Here is a 21,305-nt window from a genome sequence, read left to right on the forward strand (position 1 = left end):
GGTATATGGGGGAGAATAGACTATATCTGTAAATGATACAATGAAGTTCACAGTATTGAACTTGCTTATACAAAGACAAGATAGAAGTAAAAGATATTTTGCTTGTAACTACAGTAAGTTTTATCTTTTATTCTACAGTTATTTGTTTCATTACATCTGCCAAGACAGGATTGTATATCTTTGTATCACTGATGATGTAAGTAACTTGAAGACATACTGCTGTTTAACTGTGTGCACTGTTAATATAGTCAGTTCATAATTATCTATACTTACGGTGGGTAAAGGTTATGCAAAGCTTTTTATAGCTCGAAAATTTTTATGTATTTTGGATTTGCGCTAAAGAGCAGCAGATGACAAAAAACCCATGATATGTGGGTATGTGCATATTAGCTTTGTTTTGGTAGAGGTTTAGCTTAACCTCTTGCAACTTCTATATTTATCCTATTATGTAGTAAAAACTGGTGTTCAAAAATATGATTCTTTGATATCACAGCTTCTCAAAAATTGTTTAACTGGAATTAGATAAAGTCAAATTATTTCTCCAATCAATAGTTAATGAACTTTTTAATGTGCAAGGATTTTGGAAAAGAAAATCACAATACATTATGATTAGCTGTGTGAAACTGTAGTTTACACTGGTTGGATTGTTTTTTGAATATTTGTAGGCTCTAAACCCAAATGCTCAATAACTTGCTGATGTCATCAAAATCCCTCCTCTCTACTGCTTTCCTTAGTGTTGACTTCTTCCTAAATGGGTTACCCTATTGTGTAGAGCTATGTTCTTATTTATTCATGTCCAGGGAAAAGGGACTGTGTCTTCTTAAGTCTCTTATTGTAGAAATGATGAAACATCCCAGACACGTGCCCTCTCCTCTTCCTTTCATGTCTTACTAGCTACATGCTTATTTTTAAACTGATCAGTGACAAGAGGTGTGGAATTGGCATGATTTTCATAGATCAGGGTTCCTAATTTTTATCATGTCACAGACCCCTTTGCCAGTCATTGGCCTCTCCCAGAATGTTTTTAAGTAAAATACATGATTATAACAAAAACAGTTATATTGAAATATATGTATAGTATTTAAAATGTTTTAAAAATTGATATAGTAATGTATATGCTTCTTTATGAACTCAATAAGATCTAACCATGGTCTAATAACTAATAATTTTAAAATGGTGATGAGTATAAACAGTATTTCAAATAGCTGTTAAGTATATGAAAAAAGATGTACTTTGGTGACAGTTACAGTACTGTTTAATACTCAGGTTGTGAATATACTGCCTATATTCAAATTGAAATTTAGGTAAAATATTGGTAATAATAATTATGTGATTTTTTTTCCTACCCAAGTACAAAGGCCACTTGAATTTGGATCATTGACCACAATTTAAGAACCCTTGGCTTAAACTAAACATCTTGGATGAAATGGAAATGACTGTCAACCATAGTGATCATCACAATGATTTTTTTTTAATTTCAGATTAATATAAAGGTACAAACAATTAGGCTACATTGTTTGCGTTTGTAAGGTAAAGTCCAAGTTGTAGTTGAGTCCTTCACCCAGGAGCTGTACCACGTACCCCTACGTTGTACCCATTAAGTAGTTTACGAACCCTCTTCCCCCTTTTCCTCCTTCCTTTTTCCGCCTTCTTGAATTTAATTGGATCACAGTGGTTTTTATTCCTGGCTTCACAGAATTCTCTAAAATCAGAAAAAAATTCCAGCTATATCTGATATGACTGATGTGAAAGAGCTTGGAGTAGATTAATAATATTATGAAATCTGGGATAGTCAGAGTTGAGCCTTGTATTTCTAATTTGATACACACACACATACATAAACACACATATATACATACTTTTTGACTGGCTGGGACTAGACAAGGTTATGTCACTTGATCTTTTCAAATGTACCACCACTTTTGAAAAAAATCAGTGTTTATGTCTGTAGCATTGTCTTTGTGTATGAAAGACTGTGCTATTATTAGGCATTTATTGAACATCTTGTGCTGGGCCTTCTAATAGATCCTAGGAAAGATATGTAGGAAGTGAAACCCAATTTCTGACATCAATAAGTTGTTTAACTTAGGTACCATTATCTTGCTAGACATATCTGGATTAGACTTTTAGCTCTGTCGTTTACAAGTTGTTGGACTTTTGGTAAATTAGTTACCTTTTCAGAGCCTTTGTTTCCTTATCTTTAAAATGAAATCAATGCTAGTTCCTTCTTAGAGTCACTGCTCAGTAAATATTAGCGGTTTTTATTATTGTTGTTGTTAATTATCCACATCATCTTTACTTTTTAAATGTGAGCTCTGTTTTGGTCTCTTCTAAGGATTTTGAACGTTCCCGAGCATTTAATTTTCTGAATGAGATAAAGAAGAGGTTCCAGACTACTTACGGTTCCAGAGCACAGACGGCACTTCCATATGCCATGAATAGTGAGTTTTCAAGTGTTTTGGCGGCACAGCTGGTAAGATCTTTCTCAGGATAAAGTATTTTGATTCACATTTCTTTTTTATTACATTAAAACTTGACGAACATAGGGTGCCCTAATCTTAAATACACTTTTCTGATTGTTACTATATGCCAGCATAATATGTGTAAAACTTCCCTGATGTAAAAAAAAGTAAATGGGCCATTTTAGGGTAGAAAGCAGTAATGTTCTCTATTAAGAGTGGTCAGTGTATCTCAGGAATAGGAAGAACATTAAAGATAATCTAGTTCTACTCATGTAATCATAAATGCATTCAACATGCCAAATGGCCTTTTAACCTATACATAAACTTTATACATAACCTATACATAAACTTTCTACCTTTTCTTGAGGCAATTTAATATTTGAAGAACTCTGTTCAGGCTCAGGGCCCTTAGCATAGTGGTTAGGCTCCAGTCACATACACCAAGGGTAGCGGGTTCGAACTCAGCCCAGGCCAACTAAACAATTGCAACAAAAAAATACCTGGGTATTGTGACAGGTGCCTGTACTCCCAGCTACTTGGGAGGCTGAGGCAAGAGAATTGCTTAAGCCCAAGAGTTTGAGGTTGCTGTGAGCTGTGACACCACGGTACTCTACCGAGGGTGACATAATAAGACTCTGTCTCAGAAAAAAAAAGAAAGAAAGAAAATCTGTTCAACTGTATGAATCCCTAATTGTGAGCTCAGTAAAGGTTTATATATGTGTGTGTGTATATATATTATATATATATATTTCAAAAGTATATATATATTTCAGATATATATATATATATATACACACTGAAATATCCCTGTAGTCAAGACAGAAAGCATTTCTATCACTCTAAAAATTCCCTCATGTCCCTTTCCAGTGAATTGTCTCCCCTATAAACTGCCCCAGGCAACTGCTGATCCATTTTTGTCACTATAAATTAGTTTTGTCCTCTCTATAGTTTTCTATAAATGGAATTATATGGTATGTACTCTTTTATGTTTTGCTTGTTTTGCTTATTGTAAGACTTTTCATATTTCATCCATGTATAAATCAGTAGTTTATTCCCTTTTTTTGCTGAGTAGTATTATATGCATATACCACAATTTGTTTATCTATGCACCTGTTGGTGGATATTTGGGTTGCTTCCAGTTTTCAGCTACCATAAATAGAGCTGCTCTGAAATGCCACATAGTATAAGTCTTTGTGTGAATATATTTTTATTTCTCATTGATAAATACCAAGGAATGGAATTGCTGGGTTATATGGTAAGTGATATGTAATTTTTAAAAAATCATTGCACTCTTTCCCAATGTGGTTGTACCATTTTATATTCTCACCAGCAGTTCCAGGCTTTCTGCATCCTTACCAATGCTTATTGTGGTCTGTCTTTCTAATTTTGTCCATTCTAGTGGGTGTGTAGTGGTATCTCATAGTGATTTTAATCTACATCTTCATGATGACAAATGATGTTGAACACCTTTTAAAATGCTTACTTTTGACCCACAAAACCATTTGAGTACAAAGACATAAGCTCTAGCTGTGATTTTGTTGTGAATGAAAATAAAGATATATTTTTTATTTCTCCTGTATATTTTTAATTCTTTTTGAGTGTTATGCTTCTAAATGTGTGTGTGTATACCTTTCGAAATGAAGTTCATTTAAATTGGTAACTATAAACCTTTATCATTTAAGTAATTGATTTGTTTCATACTTTCCACTTAGGAAATGTTCATCTGTATGAAATTGTATACAACACTACCAAAAAAAAAATACCAATGCACAGTCAAAAGTAAATAGGGTCAGTCGACAACAAAACTTAAATTAGCCAGTTTGTCATTAGCTGCAGATCTGTGTGTGACCCTCTGAACAAATCTGTGTCATTTCCCTCAGAGATAATGATATCATCTTTATCATAGCGTTTGGAGTTAGATTAAGTAATATCCTGTTTAAAATACTTAGTACAGTGAAATGATTGGAACATTGTGTATTAACTGCTATATAATTGTTAGCTGTAGATAATAATTTCAAAATGTATATTATCAGTATCTTAGATTCTAGATCCTGTGAAAAGCTCATGAAAATAGGATGCATGCTGTGATCCCAGAAGACATAATAACAGGTGCAAAGAAACTGGGCCAGCTCTTACCTCATCATACTCAAGAAATGGGAAAAAATTCTGGAAAGCCCTGCCCTGTCCCCCTTGTTCCAGCTATAGTCCTTTTCTCCTTTCTTCTTTGAGCTCAGATTATATAACCTATGTTTCCAGAACCTCAGGTGTATATTTGATACATTATAATACATTTAGCTCTATTTTATTTAAAATAAGGTGATATTTTGAAACTATATTTATAGTTAATACGGAAGCATTTTTGAAAAATTTATGCCTTTGTTAGATCATAACCATGTACATTACTGCACTTATGGGGTACAATGTGCTGACTCTATATACAATCTGAAATACTCACAACAAATTGGTCAACATATCATTGATACAAAAGAAAATGTTACCAGACTTAGGAAAAAATATGGGCAGTATAAAAAGAAAATGCTTCATCTCCTACTGTGGAGGTATCAATAGAGACGCAATTTATTATTCCTTAGTGTAAGTTGTTTTCTTATTTTTGTTTTCCTGTTATAAATAATGTCTAGGTACCATAAGTTCAAACTTATTTTCTTATAGAAGCATCACTCTGAGAATAAGGGTCTAGACAAAGTGATGGAGACTCAAGCCCAAGTGGATGAACTGAAAGGAATCATGGTCAGAAACATAGGTATGTTCCATGGTATACTTTCATGTGTGTGGGCAAAAATGATAGCAGTTACTTGATTGAGGTCAAATTATTCTAGGGAGGCTGAAACAGAACTTTCTTATCCCACTATTGGCAATTGTCAGCTGAAATATGGAGGTTACTTACCTATGATATGGTCTGTTTGTATGAATGGTTTCTTCTTAGTACTGTGACTGTTCTTCATTCTAAATTTGTTAGTGTGCTTAGAAAGGCCAAGTTCTAAAAACTTTGTGATAGTTCATTAGTGTAGAATAATTTAGTCTATTTGGGCTGGAGATACCCAGATAACTCAGAAAGTCTATAGCTCTTGATTGAAAGAATTGAACCAAAAAATCTATTGTATACTTCAAAATAATAAACTGTGTTATAGTTTCCATCTAAAGGCCTATGTTAATTTTATCAAAAACCTAGTTAGCATATTCAAATAATCTAGAAAATTACATTAAGTTTATTTTTAATTGTTTTATGTGGTGGTATATAGATTTAGAATGATGCTAGATTTTTTTAAAAGCTCTGGTTCTCCCAGGTGGTCTCTAGACTAGTAGCATCAGCATTACCTAGGAACTTGTTAAAAATGCAAGTTTGGGGGCCCTATTTTAGACCTACTGAATCAGAAACTCTGGGAGTGGGACCCAACAATTTTTTTTACAAGCCCACCAGAGGATTCCAGTGTATACTCAAGGTTGAGAACCACTCTTTTAAATACATCTTCTGAGGGTAATAACTTTTACAAAATTGAATGAAAATGGTTATATAGTTGCTTTATGAGATATTTAGAGACATTGTTAAGTTTCATAAATGTCTATTTATAATCTTAGATTTAGTATTTGAATTATATTTATTCTTAGAACAGTTACAAATCATAAGAAGACTTTTTAAAAATTTGCTTAGTCTCACCATCCTAAAGATTCCTCTCCATTTTCTTTCCTTTAAGTTTTTATCTACATATATACATACATAGTTATGATCAAGGTTTATATTCAGTTTTTTGGAGGATATATAATAAAGTGATCAATATTTAGATTTTTGTGCCTGAATTTGAGTTTCAATTTCACTTCCCACTTGCTCTTAGCTCTTGAGCTCTCAAACCTCTCTCAGCTTTATTTTCTAATCGGCAAAAAAAGAGGTAACAGGAACCTAAGGTTACCAGTATAAAGGAAGTAATGTATATAAACAACTTTGTTCCTGGCACATAGTAAGAACTGAATAGTTTTTAGCTATTATTAGTCCATTTTATGCTCATATTATTTGAGTTGATACAACACAGGCTACCTAACCATGTCCTTATTTTGGACACAGCTTTTTTAGGGCAATGCTACTCAGAGTGCTGTTTTGCAGCCAGATAAGGTACTTGCTGAAAAAAAATGTAAAACAGTGCTGTGCTTCCTTCATTGAGAACTTCTTGCTGTGAAAATATTATCAATTGGACTGAACAGTGTGCTTAGAGACTTAGTTGAACCAGTTGCAAACACTCTTTAAGTAGCACTGACTTAGAGGTTTGTGTTATGATAATAGTACTGTTAAGTTTTTGTGCTTGTTATGTTTTCTTATTTTCTTGATATTCTCAGGAATGGGATTAATAATCAAAATGCAGCAACATTTTTATGGCTCTTGATACATATATATCTCTTGGCTATTGAAAGTGATTTCCTTTGATTAATTTTAGTTTTATATATCTAGATGGAAATTAGAGAATCTATTGAGAAGACCATTAATACTTATTTCAACTCTTTTTTTGTTACCAAATTCATTTATTTTGCCTGAAAGTGGAAGCAGCCAACTGCTACAATATTATTTCAGATGCATAAAGTTTCTAGAAAATCAGCCTTTTTATAATCAACTCCTTTTAAATGACTCATTTATTTGTAGAATTATAGAAACAGCAAATTGAAGATGTAAGAAAAACATTTTCAACTATTTCCCTTTGATTTGGGGGAGCTTAACTGAAACATAATACATATGCTATACAATTCACCCATTTAAAGAATGCAATCCATGGATTTTATTATATTCACAGAATTGCACAACCATTGTTACAGTCAACTGTAAAACATTTTTATCACTCCAAAAGGAAACTGTGCTCACTTGCAGTCACTTTTCATTTCCCCTCAACTCTGAGACCTAAGCAATGATCAATCTGCTTTTTGTCTCTATAAATTTGCCTATTTTGGACATTTCATGTGAATGTACTCATATAATATAGGCCTTTTATATAATGTGTGGTATTCTGGATTTGCAAATATTTTCTCCATTCTATGGGCTGTCTTTACTTTCTTAATGGTAGCCCTTGAAGCAATAAAGTTTTAATTTTTATGAACTCAAATTCATTTTTTTTTTAGTTGCTGCACTTTAGATGTCATTTCTAAGAAATTGTTGCCTAAGCTAATGGAAATTTACTCCTATGTTTTCTTTCAAGAGTTTTATAGCTTTAGCTCTTAAATTTAGGTCTGTGGTTAATTTTGAGTTAATGTTTATATGTGCAATAAGGAAAGGGTCCAACTGAATTCTCTTTAGGGTATTATCCAATTGTTCCAGAACCATTTGTTGAAAAGATTTTTTTTCTCCATTAAATGATCTTAGCACCCTTATCAAAAATTACTTATCCAAAGATTTATGGCTTTATTTCTGAACTATGAATTCTGTTCCATTTATCTTTGTGCCAGTACCACACTGTCATGATTATTGTAGCTTTGTACTAGGTTTTAAAATTAAGAAATATTAATCTTCCAACTTTGTTCTTTTTTTAAGATTGACATGATGGTACACTTATGGTTTCCCTTATTTCTCTGAGGCCCTGTTTGGTTTTCTTCATTCCTTTTTTTCTCGCTGTTCTTTAGACTGGTTACTCTCAACTGACTTGTCTCAAGCTTACTGATTCATTCTTCTGCCTGCTTCAATCTATTGTTGATCTCCTCCAGGGACTTTTTCATTTCTGTTGGTGCTCTAGAATTTCTATTTTTTTTTTTTTTTTTTTGTAGAGGCAGGGTATCACTGTATTGCTTTTAGCAGAGTGCTGTGACATCACATAGCTCACAGAAACCTCCAACTCCTGGGCTTAGGTGATTCTCTTGCCTCAGCCTTCCAATCCATTTTGTTCTTTTTTTCTTTTTTTCTTTCAGTTTTTGTGCATTTAAAAAGAGATGTTTATTTATTTATTACTTTATAAACTTTTAAACTTTTTTAAGTAAATTGACTTCAGGTTAATGTGGGAATACTAGCAACCAGGTCAAAATATTTGATTTAGTTAGGTAGAGTTTGCCTCGTGGTTATGTCCCAAACCTAGGGTGACCAGATTTTAACATTTGTAAAGCTGGACATGGGGGTGGGGGGGTGGGGGTGGAGCAGGGGATGGGCAAGGCAGGGCCTGACAACAACCCAAACTTTGATAAGCAGTTCTCGATAATCACTTCTCAACAATTATTTGTTATTATTACAGTTTAACATTATAAAATTAACAAAAATAATATACAACTCATATTCTGGCGAAATAGCCACATGGAAGCTGAAAACCATATATTACCTTCCTGTTCTCCTGCCCACTCGTGCATTCTTTCCAAAAATCGGGACTTTTTAAAAACACCGTGGGACAAATTGTTAAAAAGCTGACTGTCCCACCAAAAGCGGGACGTCTGGTCACCCTACCCAAACCACCCACCCCATGTCTATTCAATGAGAGCACTTCAAACCTGTCCCCTTCCCTCGTTACTCCTGCCCCCAACTTGAATTGAAGTGAATTTATCTCCTATTTGGGCATGCATTGGATGATCTACTGACTTCATATTAGTATTGAGGACATTGGATATTTGCTTTTCCATTCTTGGGACACTTTACTAAGAAAAATGTGTTTCAACTCCATCTAGGATATTACAAAAGATGTGAAGTCACCGTCTTTTGATGGCTGAATAGTATTCTGTGTGTGCATGTACCACAATTTATTAATCCATTCCTGAGTTCAGGGGCATTTAGGTTGTTTCCTGGCAATTGTAAATTGAGCTGCAGTAAACAATCTAGTGCAAATGTCCTTATGGTAAAATGATTTTTTTTTTCTGGGTAGATGCTTAGTAATGGGATTGCAAGGTCAAATGAAAAGTCTAATTGGAGATCTTTGAGGATTCTTCATATTTCTTTCCAAAGAGGTTGTATGAGTTTGCAGTCCCACCAATAGTATAAAAGTGTTCCCTTCTCTCCACATCTGCACCAGCACCTGCTGCTTTGGGACTTTGTGATGTGGGCCAATCTGACTAGGAGTAGGTGATATCTCAGGGTGGTTTTGATTTGCATTTCTCTGATGATTAGGGACGATGAGTATTTTTTCATATGTTTGTTAGCTATTTGTCTATCTTCCTTAGAGAAGGTTCTGTTCATGTCTCTTGCCCAGTGATATATGAGCTTTTGGCTCTTTTTTTGTTGTTGATTGAGTTCTCTAGAGATCCTGGTTATCAAGCCTTTGTCCAATTAATAATATGCAAATATCTTTTCCCATTCTGGGGGTTGTCTATTTGCTTTGGTTGTTTGTTCCCTTAGCTGTACAGAAGCTTTTCAGTTTAATTAAGTCCCATTTATTTATTTTTGTTGTTGTTACAATTGCCATGGAAGTCTTCATAAAATCTTTCCCCAAGCCCTGTCTGTGTTTTCTCCATTCTTTCTTTGGAACCAAATAGAAAACCATGAGCTGAAACTATCATCTTACAGCCACCTGATCTTTGATAAACTAAACAAGAACATACACTGGGGGAAAGAATCCCTATTCAATAAATGATGCTAGGAGAACTGGAGGACCACACGTAAAAGACTGAAACTGGATCCACACCTCTCACCAGTTACAAAAATTGACTCAAGATGGATAAAAGCTTTAAATCTAAGGCATAAAGCAATAAAAATCCTTGAATAAAGTGTCTAGAAAACGCTTGAAGATATCGGCCTGGGGAAATGTTTTATGTTCTTTTTTTTTTTTTTAATTTCTATTCCTCTATTGATCTATTTTGTAAGACATTGTCATTATAATTTCCTTTAGTTTTTTAAGTGAGATTTTTTTTTAGTTCACTGAACATACTTATTATGACTGCTTTGAAGTTTTTTCTAAGTCCAATAATTGAATCCCCTCAAAAGTCAGTTTCTATTCCCATTCTTTTTCCTGTGTGTGGGTCATACTTTCCTGTTTCATTTTTTCCTCTTATAATTTTTGTTGAAAATTGAACATTTTAGATAATGTGTCAGCTATAGGTACTGAGTCCCATCCCCATGGTTTGTTGTTTGTTTACTTGTTAGTCACTGGGCTGGAATTTTTCACTGAAATCTATTTCTTCCAACTGTTACTCCTCAGAGGGAACAGCCTTGGCAATGCTTATAGTCACCCTGGAATTACACAGTTCTCTTTGAGTGTCTCTGTTTTTTGTTTTTCGTGTTTAGCTTCTAGCTGTTCTGCCTCTGGTATCTCAGCCAGCTGCTAACCTGCACTAATTGCTGGCTATTTTCTTCACTGTTTTTGTTAGTGCCCCAGACATAAATTGTACCATTCACATCTAATTAGATTTGGGCTCCATTGTAAACAGTCCTGGAGACTTGCTCAAACCCCAGGAGAGCTCTTCTTAGCTGCCCTTTTCCTTTGTTCTTTCTGTTAAACTTCTGTCTGGCCTATAGTTTAGCTTGTTCTTTTTTTTGAGACAAAGCCTCAAGCTGTCCCCCTAGGTAGAGTGCTCTGGCATCACAGCTCACAGCAACCTCCAACTCCTGGGCTCAAGGGAGTGTCCTGCCTCCGCCTCCCAAGTAGCTGGGACCACAGGCACCCGCTACAATGCCCGGCTGTTTTTTGGTTGCAGCTGTCATTGTTGTTTGGCGGCCCAGGCTGGATTCGAACCCACCACCTTAGGTGTATGTGGCTGGTGCCTTAGCCACTTGAGCCACAGGCGCCGAGCCAGTTTAGCTTGTTCTTAATGAAGCTGCCAGTCTCATCTTGCTTGTCTTTAAAATCTCCACCATTTTGACAGCACCCTTAGGATTGAACTTCCTAATATTCTATTCCAAATAATTTTTTTCCCTAGGAAAAGCTCTTTGTTCTTAAAGCCTACCTCTCCCTCTGTGAAAAATCTCAGAGCCACTACTGTAGAGCTATGAGCAAGAACAGTGGACTGCTTCTCTTAGAATGGCACCCTTGCTTTACCAGGGTAAAGATGAAGAGAAACCTTGTTCTTCCTGGCTTTCTTCTCCCAGCATGGAAACTCTACTCTATGAGTAAGTTGCAGCAGTCAGGACCCAGTATTCTTGGTCTGTCACCCAAGGTAGAGCTTCTGCTCTGTGAATGGGGGACTAGGAGAAAAAAGGAGTCCTAGACCTATCAGGTCTTAACAGAACAGAGCTTCTATAACACAGAACTAGGCGTGGGGTGGGATGAAAAATGCTAGTGACCTATCCCTTCTGGAGAGAGTGTAACTCTCAACTTGAGCCTAGGGGAACAGGACGCTCCAAAACTGTACTTGCCAAGATTAGAGCTTCCATCTCACTGAGCTGAGGGAGAGAACAGGTCATGATTCAATGCCATAGATTCACAGTTCTTGCAGAGAATTAGCTCACTTTCATGTATAAATGTTTCTCTATTTGCTGTATGCCATTAGAATAGGGCATATGCAATTTCTAGAGACTTTTTTTTTAAAATTTTGGGTTAATAATGAAGGTACATATGGTTAGGTTACATTGTTTGCATTTGTAAAGTAAAATTCAAGTTGTAGTTGAGTCCTTCACCCAGGAAGTATACCGTATACCCCTCCCTACATTGTAACCATTATGTGGAAACTTACTGAACCCTCGGTGTTGATACCTACTTTGGCACCCTGACATCGTGTGAATAAAAAGAGGACACAGATTGGAGGGACATGCCTGCAAGAGATGGACTTTCCTATCTCCAGGGAAGCCTTGAGTAACCTCTGTCATGTTCCCTTCTCTCTGCACCCACACAAGCATCTGCAGTTTGGGGACTTTGTGATGTGGGCTGTTCTCACTGGAGTTAGGTGATATCTGAGGGTTGTTTTGATTTGTATTACTCTGATATGGGGGATGATGAGCATATTTTCATGTTTGTTGGCCATATATCTGTCTTCCATAGAGAAGGTTCTGTTAATGTCTCTTCCCCAATGACTAATGAGTCTTTTCCCCTTTTTCTTTTTGGTTTCCTTGAATTGTTTGTAGATTCTGATTATCAACCATTTGTCATATTCGACACATGCATATCTTCCTCCATTATGAAGATTGTCTATTTGCTTTGTTGATTGTATCTTTACCTGTGCAGAGATCAGTTCCCATTTATCTATCTATCTATCTATCTGTTTGGGGCGATTCATTGAGGGTACAAAGAATCAGGTTATACTGATTGCATTTGTTAGATAAAGTCCCTCTAATAATTGTGTCCCATCCCCAAGAGGTCACACCCCGTGACTCCCCACTCCCTTCCCTCCTTACCTCTCCCTACACCCCCTACCATGTACTAGGTCATCAACTGTCCTCATATTAGAATTGAGTACATAGGATTCTTGCTTCTCCGTTCTTATGATGTTTTACTAAGAGTAACGTCTTACACTTCCATCCAGTTTAATACAAAAGATGTAAAGTCTCCATCTTTTTTTAATAGCTGGATAGTACTCCATGGTATACCTATACCAAAATGTTTTAATCCATTCCTGGGTTGGTGGGCATTTAGGCCATTTCCACATTTTGATGATTGTAAATTGAGCTGTGATAAACAGTCTAGTGCAAATGTCCTTATGATAACAGGACTTTTTTAGATTCTGGGTAGTTGCCTAGTAATGGGATTGCAGGATCAAATGGGAGGTCTAGTTTGAGTTCTTTGAGGATTCTCCATACTTCCTTCCAAAAAGTTTATATTAGTTTGCAGTCCCACCAGCAATTTAGAAGTGTTCCCTTCTCTCCACATCCATGCCAGCATCTGCAGTTTTGAGATTTTGTGATGTGGACATTCTCACTGGGGTTAGGTGATATCTCAGGGTGGTTTAGATTTGCATTTCTCTGATAATTAGGGATGATGAGCATTTTTTCATATGTTTGTCAGTTATTCGTTTGTCTTCTTTAGAGAAGGTTCTATTAATCTTTCTTGCCCAGTGATATAAGGGATTGTTGGCTCTTTTTATGTTGATTAATTTGCATTTTCTGCAGATCCTAGTTATCAAGCTTTTTTTTTTTTTTTTTGAGACAGAGTCTCACTATGTCACCCTAGGTAGAATGCTGTGGCATCACACCTCATAGCAATCTCAAACTCTTGGACTTAAGTGATTCTCTTGCCTCAGCCTCCCAACTAGCTGAGGCTACAGGCACCAGCCACAACACTTGGCTATTTTTTTTGTTGTTGTTGCAGTTGTCATTGTTTTTTACCTGGCCTGAGCTGGGTTCAAACCCACCAGCCTTGGTGTATGTGGCTGGCACCCTACTGACGGACCTATGGGCGCCACCAGTTATCAAGCTTTTGTCCGATTCATGATATGCAAATATCATTTCCCATTGTGTAGGTTGTCTGTTTGCTTTGGTTTTGTCTCTTTAGCTGTACAGAAGCTATTCAGTTTAATTAAGCCCCATTTGTTCATTTTTTGATGTTGTTGTTGCAATTGCCATGGAAATCTTCGTAAAATTATTCCCCGGGCCAATATCTTCAAGTGGTATCCCCACATTTTCCTTGAGGATTTTTATTATTTCATGACTTATATTTAGATCTTTTATCCATCTTGAATCAATTTTTTTGAGTGGGGAAAGGTATGGGTCCAGTTTCAGTCTTTTACATGTGGATATCCAGTTCTCCCAGCACCATTAATCAAATAGGGATTCTTTCCCCTGGTGTATGTTCTTGTTTGGTTTATCAAAGATTAGGTAGCTAATGAAACTAAGATGTTAGTTTCATCTCATGGTTTTCTGTTTGGTTCTAGATGTCTATGTCTCTATTTTTGTGTTGATACCATGCTGTTTTGATCACTATGGCCTTGTAGTATAGCCTAAAGTCTGGTAGGCTCATGCCCCCAGCTTTGTTTTTATTCCTAGGAATCGTCTTAGCTATATGGGGTTTTCTCTGGTTTCATACAAAACAATGAATTAAAAACAACAACAACAAAACGATGAATTATTTTCCTAAGTCTTGAAAATATGATGATGGTATTTTAATGGGGATGGCATTGTATCTGTAGATTACCGTGGGAAGTATAGATATTTTAACAGTGTTGATTCTTCCTAGCCACGAGCATGGTATGTTCTTCCATTTGTTAATATCTTCTGCTATTTCTTTTGTTAGGGTTCCATAGTTTTCTTTTAGAGGTCCTTCACCTCTTTTGTTAGATATATTTCTAGGTATTTCATTTTCTTGAAGCTATTGTGAAGGGGATTATATCATTAATTAGCTTTTCATCGTAGCTGATGTTGGCCTATACAAAGGCTACTGACTTGTGGACATTAATTTTATATACTGGGACATTACTGTATTTTTTTTATCACTTCCAGGGGTCTTGTGGTTGAGTCTTTGGGGTTCTCTAAGTATAAGATCATATCATCAGAAAAGGGGGAGAGTTTGACCTTCTCTGCTCCCATTTGGATTCCCTTTATTTACTTCTCTTGATTGTATTGGCTAGAACTTCCAGCACTATGTTGAATAGTACTGTGATACAGGACATCCTTGTCTGGTTCTAGTTCTAGGTGGAAAAACTTTCAATTTTACTCCATTCAGTAAAATATTAGCTGTGGGCTTTTCACATATGGGTTCCATCAGTTTAAGAAATGTGCCACTTGTGCCTATGTTCTTCAGGATTTTTATTAAAAAGGCTGTTGAATTTTATTGAATACTTTTACTGCATCTATTGAGAGGATCATATGGTTTTTGTTTTTGCTTCTGTTGATATAGTGAATTATGTTTATGGATTTGCATATGTTAAACCAGCTTTGCATCCCTGGGATGAAACCCACTTAATCATGATGTATGACTTTTTTAATGAGAAGCTGTAGTCTGTTGGCTGGAATTTTGTTGAGAATTTTTGCATCTGTAATAATTAGTGAAAGTGGCCTGAAGTTCTCCTTTTTAAAGTTGGGTCTTTTCTTGGTTTTGTTATCAGTGAAAGAAGGGCACTCCAACTGGCAAAGATTTCAGACCACTAAGGCTTGTACGAAAGGTTTTATTGTGGGGGGGAGACTGGAGAGCAGCACCAAGAAAAGATAAAAAAGAGAAAGATTAAAAAGATGCGGGTCCTTATATGGGTTTGGTTAAGGGAAGGCTTAAAATGATGATGGACTGGTAGAATAGTGAATGAAAAGCTGTTAGGGGCAGGTCAGAAGTTTTAACTTTTAGTGGGTGATGAGGTAAGTTTTGTGACTGGGAGATGGGCTTTCTGGGGGCGAGGCTTTTCTGGAGCAATTACCTAACATTCCTCCCTTATAGGAATATTAAAAATAGGGTGTTGGCCTTGGGATAGTGGACGTCAAGTTCTCTCTTCTATAATTTCTTCCTGCTGGGAGGGGCACGTAGTTTTAATTGGCCAACTAGAGAATAGTTATTTTTTTTGGAAACATGTGGTGGTTGTTTTGAAGTGGTGTTCAGGAAGGTCTGGTGGTTTGGAGTAGAGTGTAGCCCATTCACGAAGAACAGTTCCTTCTTTTTGTAAGTTGGGAGCTGTATCTGGGGTGTAGGTTTGAAGCACCAGCTGAGTAGTTACCTGTTGGGATAACTTTGAGAGTTGGGTTTGAATAAAACGAATTATGCATGGAGCCACAGCCACTAGCCCAAGGATGATAATTATAGGTGTGAGGAAAGGTAGAAGTGCAACCCAGAGTGGATTTTGAGTGAACCAAGAGGAGAAGTCGGATGATTCTGATTCACGTTGTTTTTTTCGGAGTTCGAGGCTTTCTTGGAGTGATTGAACTTTGTTAGTGATGATTCCAGATTCATTAACAAAGAAAAAACATTCCTCTTGGAGTGCTAAACAAAGTCCTCCCTTTTCTGCCAAAAGAAGATCTAACCCCTGCGGTCTTGTAGGACTACCTGAGCTAGTGAATTAATTTGACGTTGGAGTTCTAAAATCATGTCACTAACCTGTTGAATGTCTTCTTTATGTTGATGTTGTAATTCTTTATAATGAGTTATTGAGTAGGAAATGCCAGCTGTTCCTGTGCCTATGCCAGCCACGATTCCTATCACTGCCAGTAGGGGAAGTATGGCAGTTTGGGTGGCCTGTTTCACACGGATTGTTGGATAGAAAGAGGAGGTCCTGGAACAGGTTCATCTCTTGCAATAATTTTAAAATCAGATAGTAATATAATTATGGAACAGAGACCTTGAATGTGGATAGGGGGAATTCAGTATAATTTTTTCCCACAGAGAAAATGGAAGGAAGGATGGCATTTTTTGTGTAGTAATTTTTTTGGTTTGGAAGGGAAAGTGACTATCTTAGAGCATTTTGATGGGTTTAGACCTGATAAGGGAGTGGTGGCTGTAAAGTTGAAGCAAATAGGGTATGACTGGATAATTTGAGTGAGTGAGGGTATAAAAGGTTTAGTTTTGTGTGTGCAAGTTGTTAAATTAAGAGATGTAGGGTCTGGAAGGTTGAAAAATTAAAATGTTAGAAATTATGACTGGCATGGTTTGAAGTTTAGTGTGTAAGAGACCTTGAAGACTTAATCCAATCCAGTAGCCTAGTTTATATTTAGGGTGATGTTTTAAAAGAGAGTATGTTCGTAAGATGGAATCATAGGTTAGATTAAGATTTAGTTGGGGTGTAAGTGTGGAGAGATTGAAATCTTAAATTTGATTTTGGTTAATTTTTTGTTTTAAAATTTGAGAATGAGTTTTAATGACTTTGACAATATCTGTTGGGGGGGGAATAAATTTTGTTTTTTATTTTGTGATAGTAAATTCTGAGTATGCCTTTTCTGGACCTCACTTTTTATATGTTCTTATTTCCCACTTTTGTCCTTTAAGCCAAGTAGGGTCATTTGGTTTTAATATTTTTATGGTGAGTTCATAAAAGTATGGCCAAGGGTGTGGAAAAGTAGTTGTTGATAGTTGTATGTTAATGTCGGTGACCTTCCAGGGGGCTGTGGATTCACAGCCCCAATAAGCACATCCTTTTTTACATTTTGAGTCAGGATTTTGAGCACTGCAAGCATATATTTGGAGGTTGTGGTTTTAATTACAATGTTTGCCTAAAGAGGCTAAGGTATGTGAATCACGTTTAAATAATTCACATAAGGTGACATTAAATAATATATCAGAATGATTTGATTTCTAATTAATGTTTTGTTAATAGAGGCATGATACGATTTCCAGGTGTCTGACCATGAGTCGATGTATAATTTCCATGTTTTCTCCCAATGATCAGAGAGGGAGAAAAGTTGAGGGTTTTGTAATTTAGATCCGTAAGCGTTAGGGGAAGTTATTAGGGATAAGAGAATTATGAGAGATATTTTAGGAAGGTAAGAGAATTTATTATGAAAGTGGAGTAAAGGGATAGAGAGCATTTTTTCTCTCTCTCTTTTTTTTTGATTACTTTGGTGGAGTAATTGTGATTAGATTATCAGGAGTATAATTATTATGAAGATGTTTTTTGGTGAGTAGTAAGGAAGGTAATAATTGAAATTTATGAAACGTATCTTTTAGAGCATTGAGACCTCAGGCGGAGGATGAATTTCAGTTTCCTGGGCCTTTTGAACTCAAGTAAGCTTGAGTTTCAGGGGGCCTATTTCTTGAGCCGAGTATGAGGGAAGATTTTCAGGTGTTTGTTGACCTGTAGTAATAGTTGGACTAAGGTTTAATGTGAGATATATGAAACCATCCAGGAAATGAGGCTAATTTTACTGAGGCGGGTGTTGATAAAATTACTCTATGAGGTCTTTGCCATTTTGGTTCAAGTGGTTTTTTTGGGATTATTAGGGGGAGCTACTAGAATTTGATCTCCTGGGTGAAAGGAGGTAGACAGTGAAGGTGCTGGGATAGGAAGAAGTATGTCTGTTTGTTTCCATAGAAGGGACTGGACATATTGAAGAAGAGAGGATAAGTTTGAGGGAGATAGTGGACTATCTGATGGTGTAAGTCCTGGGGGGAGAATAGGTCTACCAAACATTAATTCAAAAGAAGAGAAGTTGGAGGGTTTTTTGGGAAGGGAGTGTAAGCATAGAAGTGCCAGAGGTAGAAGAGTGATCCAGTCTAAGTGAAGTTCAAGTGAAAGTTTAGTTAAAGTAGATTTTAAGGCTCTGTTAGACCTTTCAACTTTCCCTGAAGATTGAGGATGGAAAGGAATGTGGAAGTGCCATGGAATACCCAAGGCTTTGGTTAAGGTTTGAGAAATGGTGGAGGTGAATTCAGGTCCATTGTCAGACTGTAAAGAACAGGGGATTTCAAAGCGGGGAATAATGTCTTTGAGTATGATAGAGGTGACAGTGGTAGTCCTCTTGTTTGTAGTAGGAAAGGCTTCAATCCATCCTGAGAAGGTATCTATTAATACTAAGAGGTATTTATAATGTTTGATTGTAGGCATGTGTGTGAAATCAAGTTGCCAGTCTGTTCCAGGAAGAAGCCCCCTAGCCTGGTGAGTTGGAAAGTGTGGGAGGCGAGACTTTGTTTGTGGGTTGGAGTGTTGGCAGATTTCATAGGACTATGTAAGTTGATTTAGAAATTCTAAATCTCTCTGTGAGAGAGGAAAGAAAGTTTTGAAGAATTGTAGTAAAGTTTGAGAGTTGGGGTGAAATAATTTGTGGAGATAGATGAGGAGGTCATGAGTGGGAGGTTGATGTATTTTTATTTGTTGTAGTAATAATAGGAGTGGAAATAGGTAATAGATGAGAGATGGTGTCAGGGGATGGGTGCTGAAGAGCAGCTGCACGTGCTGCAGGGTTGACTCGGTTGTTACCTTTTGATATAGGTGAATGGTTAGATTGGTATGAATGGCAATGGATAATGCCTATAGCTCTAGGTAATTTAGAGGCTTCTAGTAGTTTGATAATAAAATGAGAGTTAAGAATAGGGTTACCTTTGGTGTTACATAAACCTCGTTCTTTCCATATTGCTGCATGGGATAATAATATGTGAAATGCATATTTAGAATCAGTATAGATAGTGCGAGATTTATCTCGTGCTAGGGTAAAGGCTCTGGTTAGCGCTATTAGTTCTGCCTGTTGGTTAGTGGTGGAAGAGGGGAGAGAGTGTGTCTCAGTGATTTCATTGGAGGATACAATTGCATACCTTGCTTTATGAGTTCCATTATATATAAAGGAACTGCCGTCTGAAAACCAGAGATTAGAATAAGGAAGGGGTCCTTTTTGTATGTTGGAAAGGCAGGAGAGAAGAGTGTCTAGTGTTTGAAGGCAATCATGAGTGGGTGATGAGTTAGAGGGAGTAGGTAAGAGGGATGCAGGATTTAGTGTGGAACATGTATTAAAAGATAATGATGGGTCAGATAAGAGAGAGGTTTGAAGGTTAAGAATGCGGCATGGTGGTAAGGTTTGAAGATTTTTATATGTTAAAAGATCAGATAGAGAATGAGGGGACAGGACAGTAGTAGGGGAACCAAAAGTGAGTTTTTTTTATTCCTGTATTAGAGTAACTGTGGCTGCTAATGCTTTGAGACATGGGGCCCAACCTTGAACAGTGTGATCTAATTGTTTTGAGAGATAAGCAACTGGAGCAAAGGAGGGGCCTAATTGATATCCAAGTACACCGAGAGCAAATCTACGGTCTTCTGTGACATATAAGAGGAAGTGGCAAGAAAGATCAGGAAGGTGGAGGGCTGGAGCTTCTAATAAAGCACATTGTAAAGATTTAAAAGGAGTGGAAACGGATTTTAGGAGAGGTTCATGAGGGTTACCTCAAGTAGCATTATATAAAGGAACAGCTAGGAGAGAAAAGTTGGGAATCCATGCTCTGAAGTATCCAGCTAATCCTAAAAAGGAGAGAAGTTCTTGTTTTGTGGTGGGTAGAGGAAAGTCACGAATAAGGCTTTTTCTATCTATGGTAATAGCTTCGAAGCCTGGGGATAAAAGGACACCAAGGTAAGTGACTTCTTGTTGGAATAATTGAGGGAGAGACCCGATATCCTTTATCTGCGAGGAAGGAAGGGAATAGATATCTTGCTTAGAGTCATGTAAGGTGGGACTACAGAGTAGGAGGTCATCAACATATTGAATTAAAATTGAAGGAGAGGGATTATAGGATTGGAGGTCTTGTGATAATGTTTGGCCAAATAGGTGGGGGCTGTCACGAAATCCCTGAGGGAGTACAGTCTAAGTGAGTTGGGAAGAAGTTTGAGAAGTAGGGTTAGTCCATGTGAAGGCAAATAGGTCTTGGCAATCAGGGTGTAAGGGAATGGAGAAGAAGGCATCTTTAAGGTCTAGTACGGAAAAATAAGTGGTTTGAGGTGGGATGATTGATAGGAAGGTGTATGGGTTAGGGACTACTGGGTGTATAGGAATGACCGCAGAGTTGATGAGTCTCAAATCTTGTACTAAGTGATAGGTGCCATTAGGTTTTTTTAATTGCTAATGTGGGAGTATTATATGGTGAGTGGGTGGGTCTTAAGAATCCTTTTTTTAGGAGATCTCATATAATACACTGAAGTCCTAGGAGACTAGATTGGGGAAGAGGGTATTTACGTTGAGAAGGAAAAATAGAGAGGTCTTTTAGTTTAATAAGAATTGGAGAGCAGGAGGCAACTGAAGGGGTTTTAGTATCCCGAACTTTAGAGTTTACGTGTTCTGGTGGAATAGGCCAGGGTGGCGGGTCTTTGATGACTTGGGAAAGGATGAGGCAGAGTGAGGCAGAAGGAGATGGGTTAGCATCTATCAATTTAAAATTAAAAGTGAGAATGGTACCTAATTTGGAAAATATGTCACGTCCCAGAAGGGGAACTGGACAGGAAGGTAATACTAAAAAGAAATGTATGGCTTGGCGCCTGTGGCTCAAGCGGCTAAGGCGCCAGCCATGTACACCTAAGGTGGCGGATTCTGTGGCTGCTAATGCTTTGAGACATGGGGCCCAACCTTGAACAGTGTGATCTAATTGTTTTGAGAGATAAGCAACTGGAGCAAAGGAGGGGCCT

The 21,305-nt window shown here is 36.9% G+C and overlaps 1 protein-coding gene across 1 annotated transcript in view; it reads left to right on the forward strand.

The window, feature by feature from the left end:
• VAMP7 (vesicle associated membrane protein 7) overlaps nt 1-21,305 on the forward strand; it is a 99,590-nt gene that overhangs the window by 15,881 nt on the left and 62,404 nt on the right. The window contains exons 3-5 of the mRNA XM_003802745.1: nt 139-196; nt 2,336-2,473; nt 5,133-5,223. Coding sequence (XP_003802793.1) covers nt 139-196; nt 2,336-2,473; nt 5,133-5,223 — 287 coding nt within the window. The remainder of the gene's footprint in view (nt 1-138; nt 197-2,335; nt 2,474-5,132; nt 5,224-21,305) is intronic.

The sequence above is a fragment of the Otolemur garnettii genome, unplaced genomic scaffold (genome assembly GCF_000181295.1).
Source record: "Otolemur garnettii isolate 467f Iridium unplaced genomic scaffold, OtoGar3 scaffold00259, whole genome shotgun sequence".
Classification (NCBI taxonomy): Eukaryota; Metazoa; Chordata; class Mammalia; order Primates; family Galagidae; genus Otolemur; species Otolemur garnettii.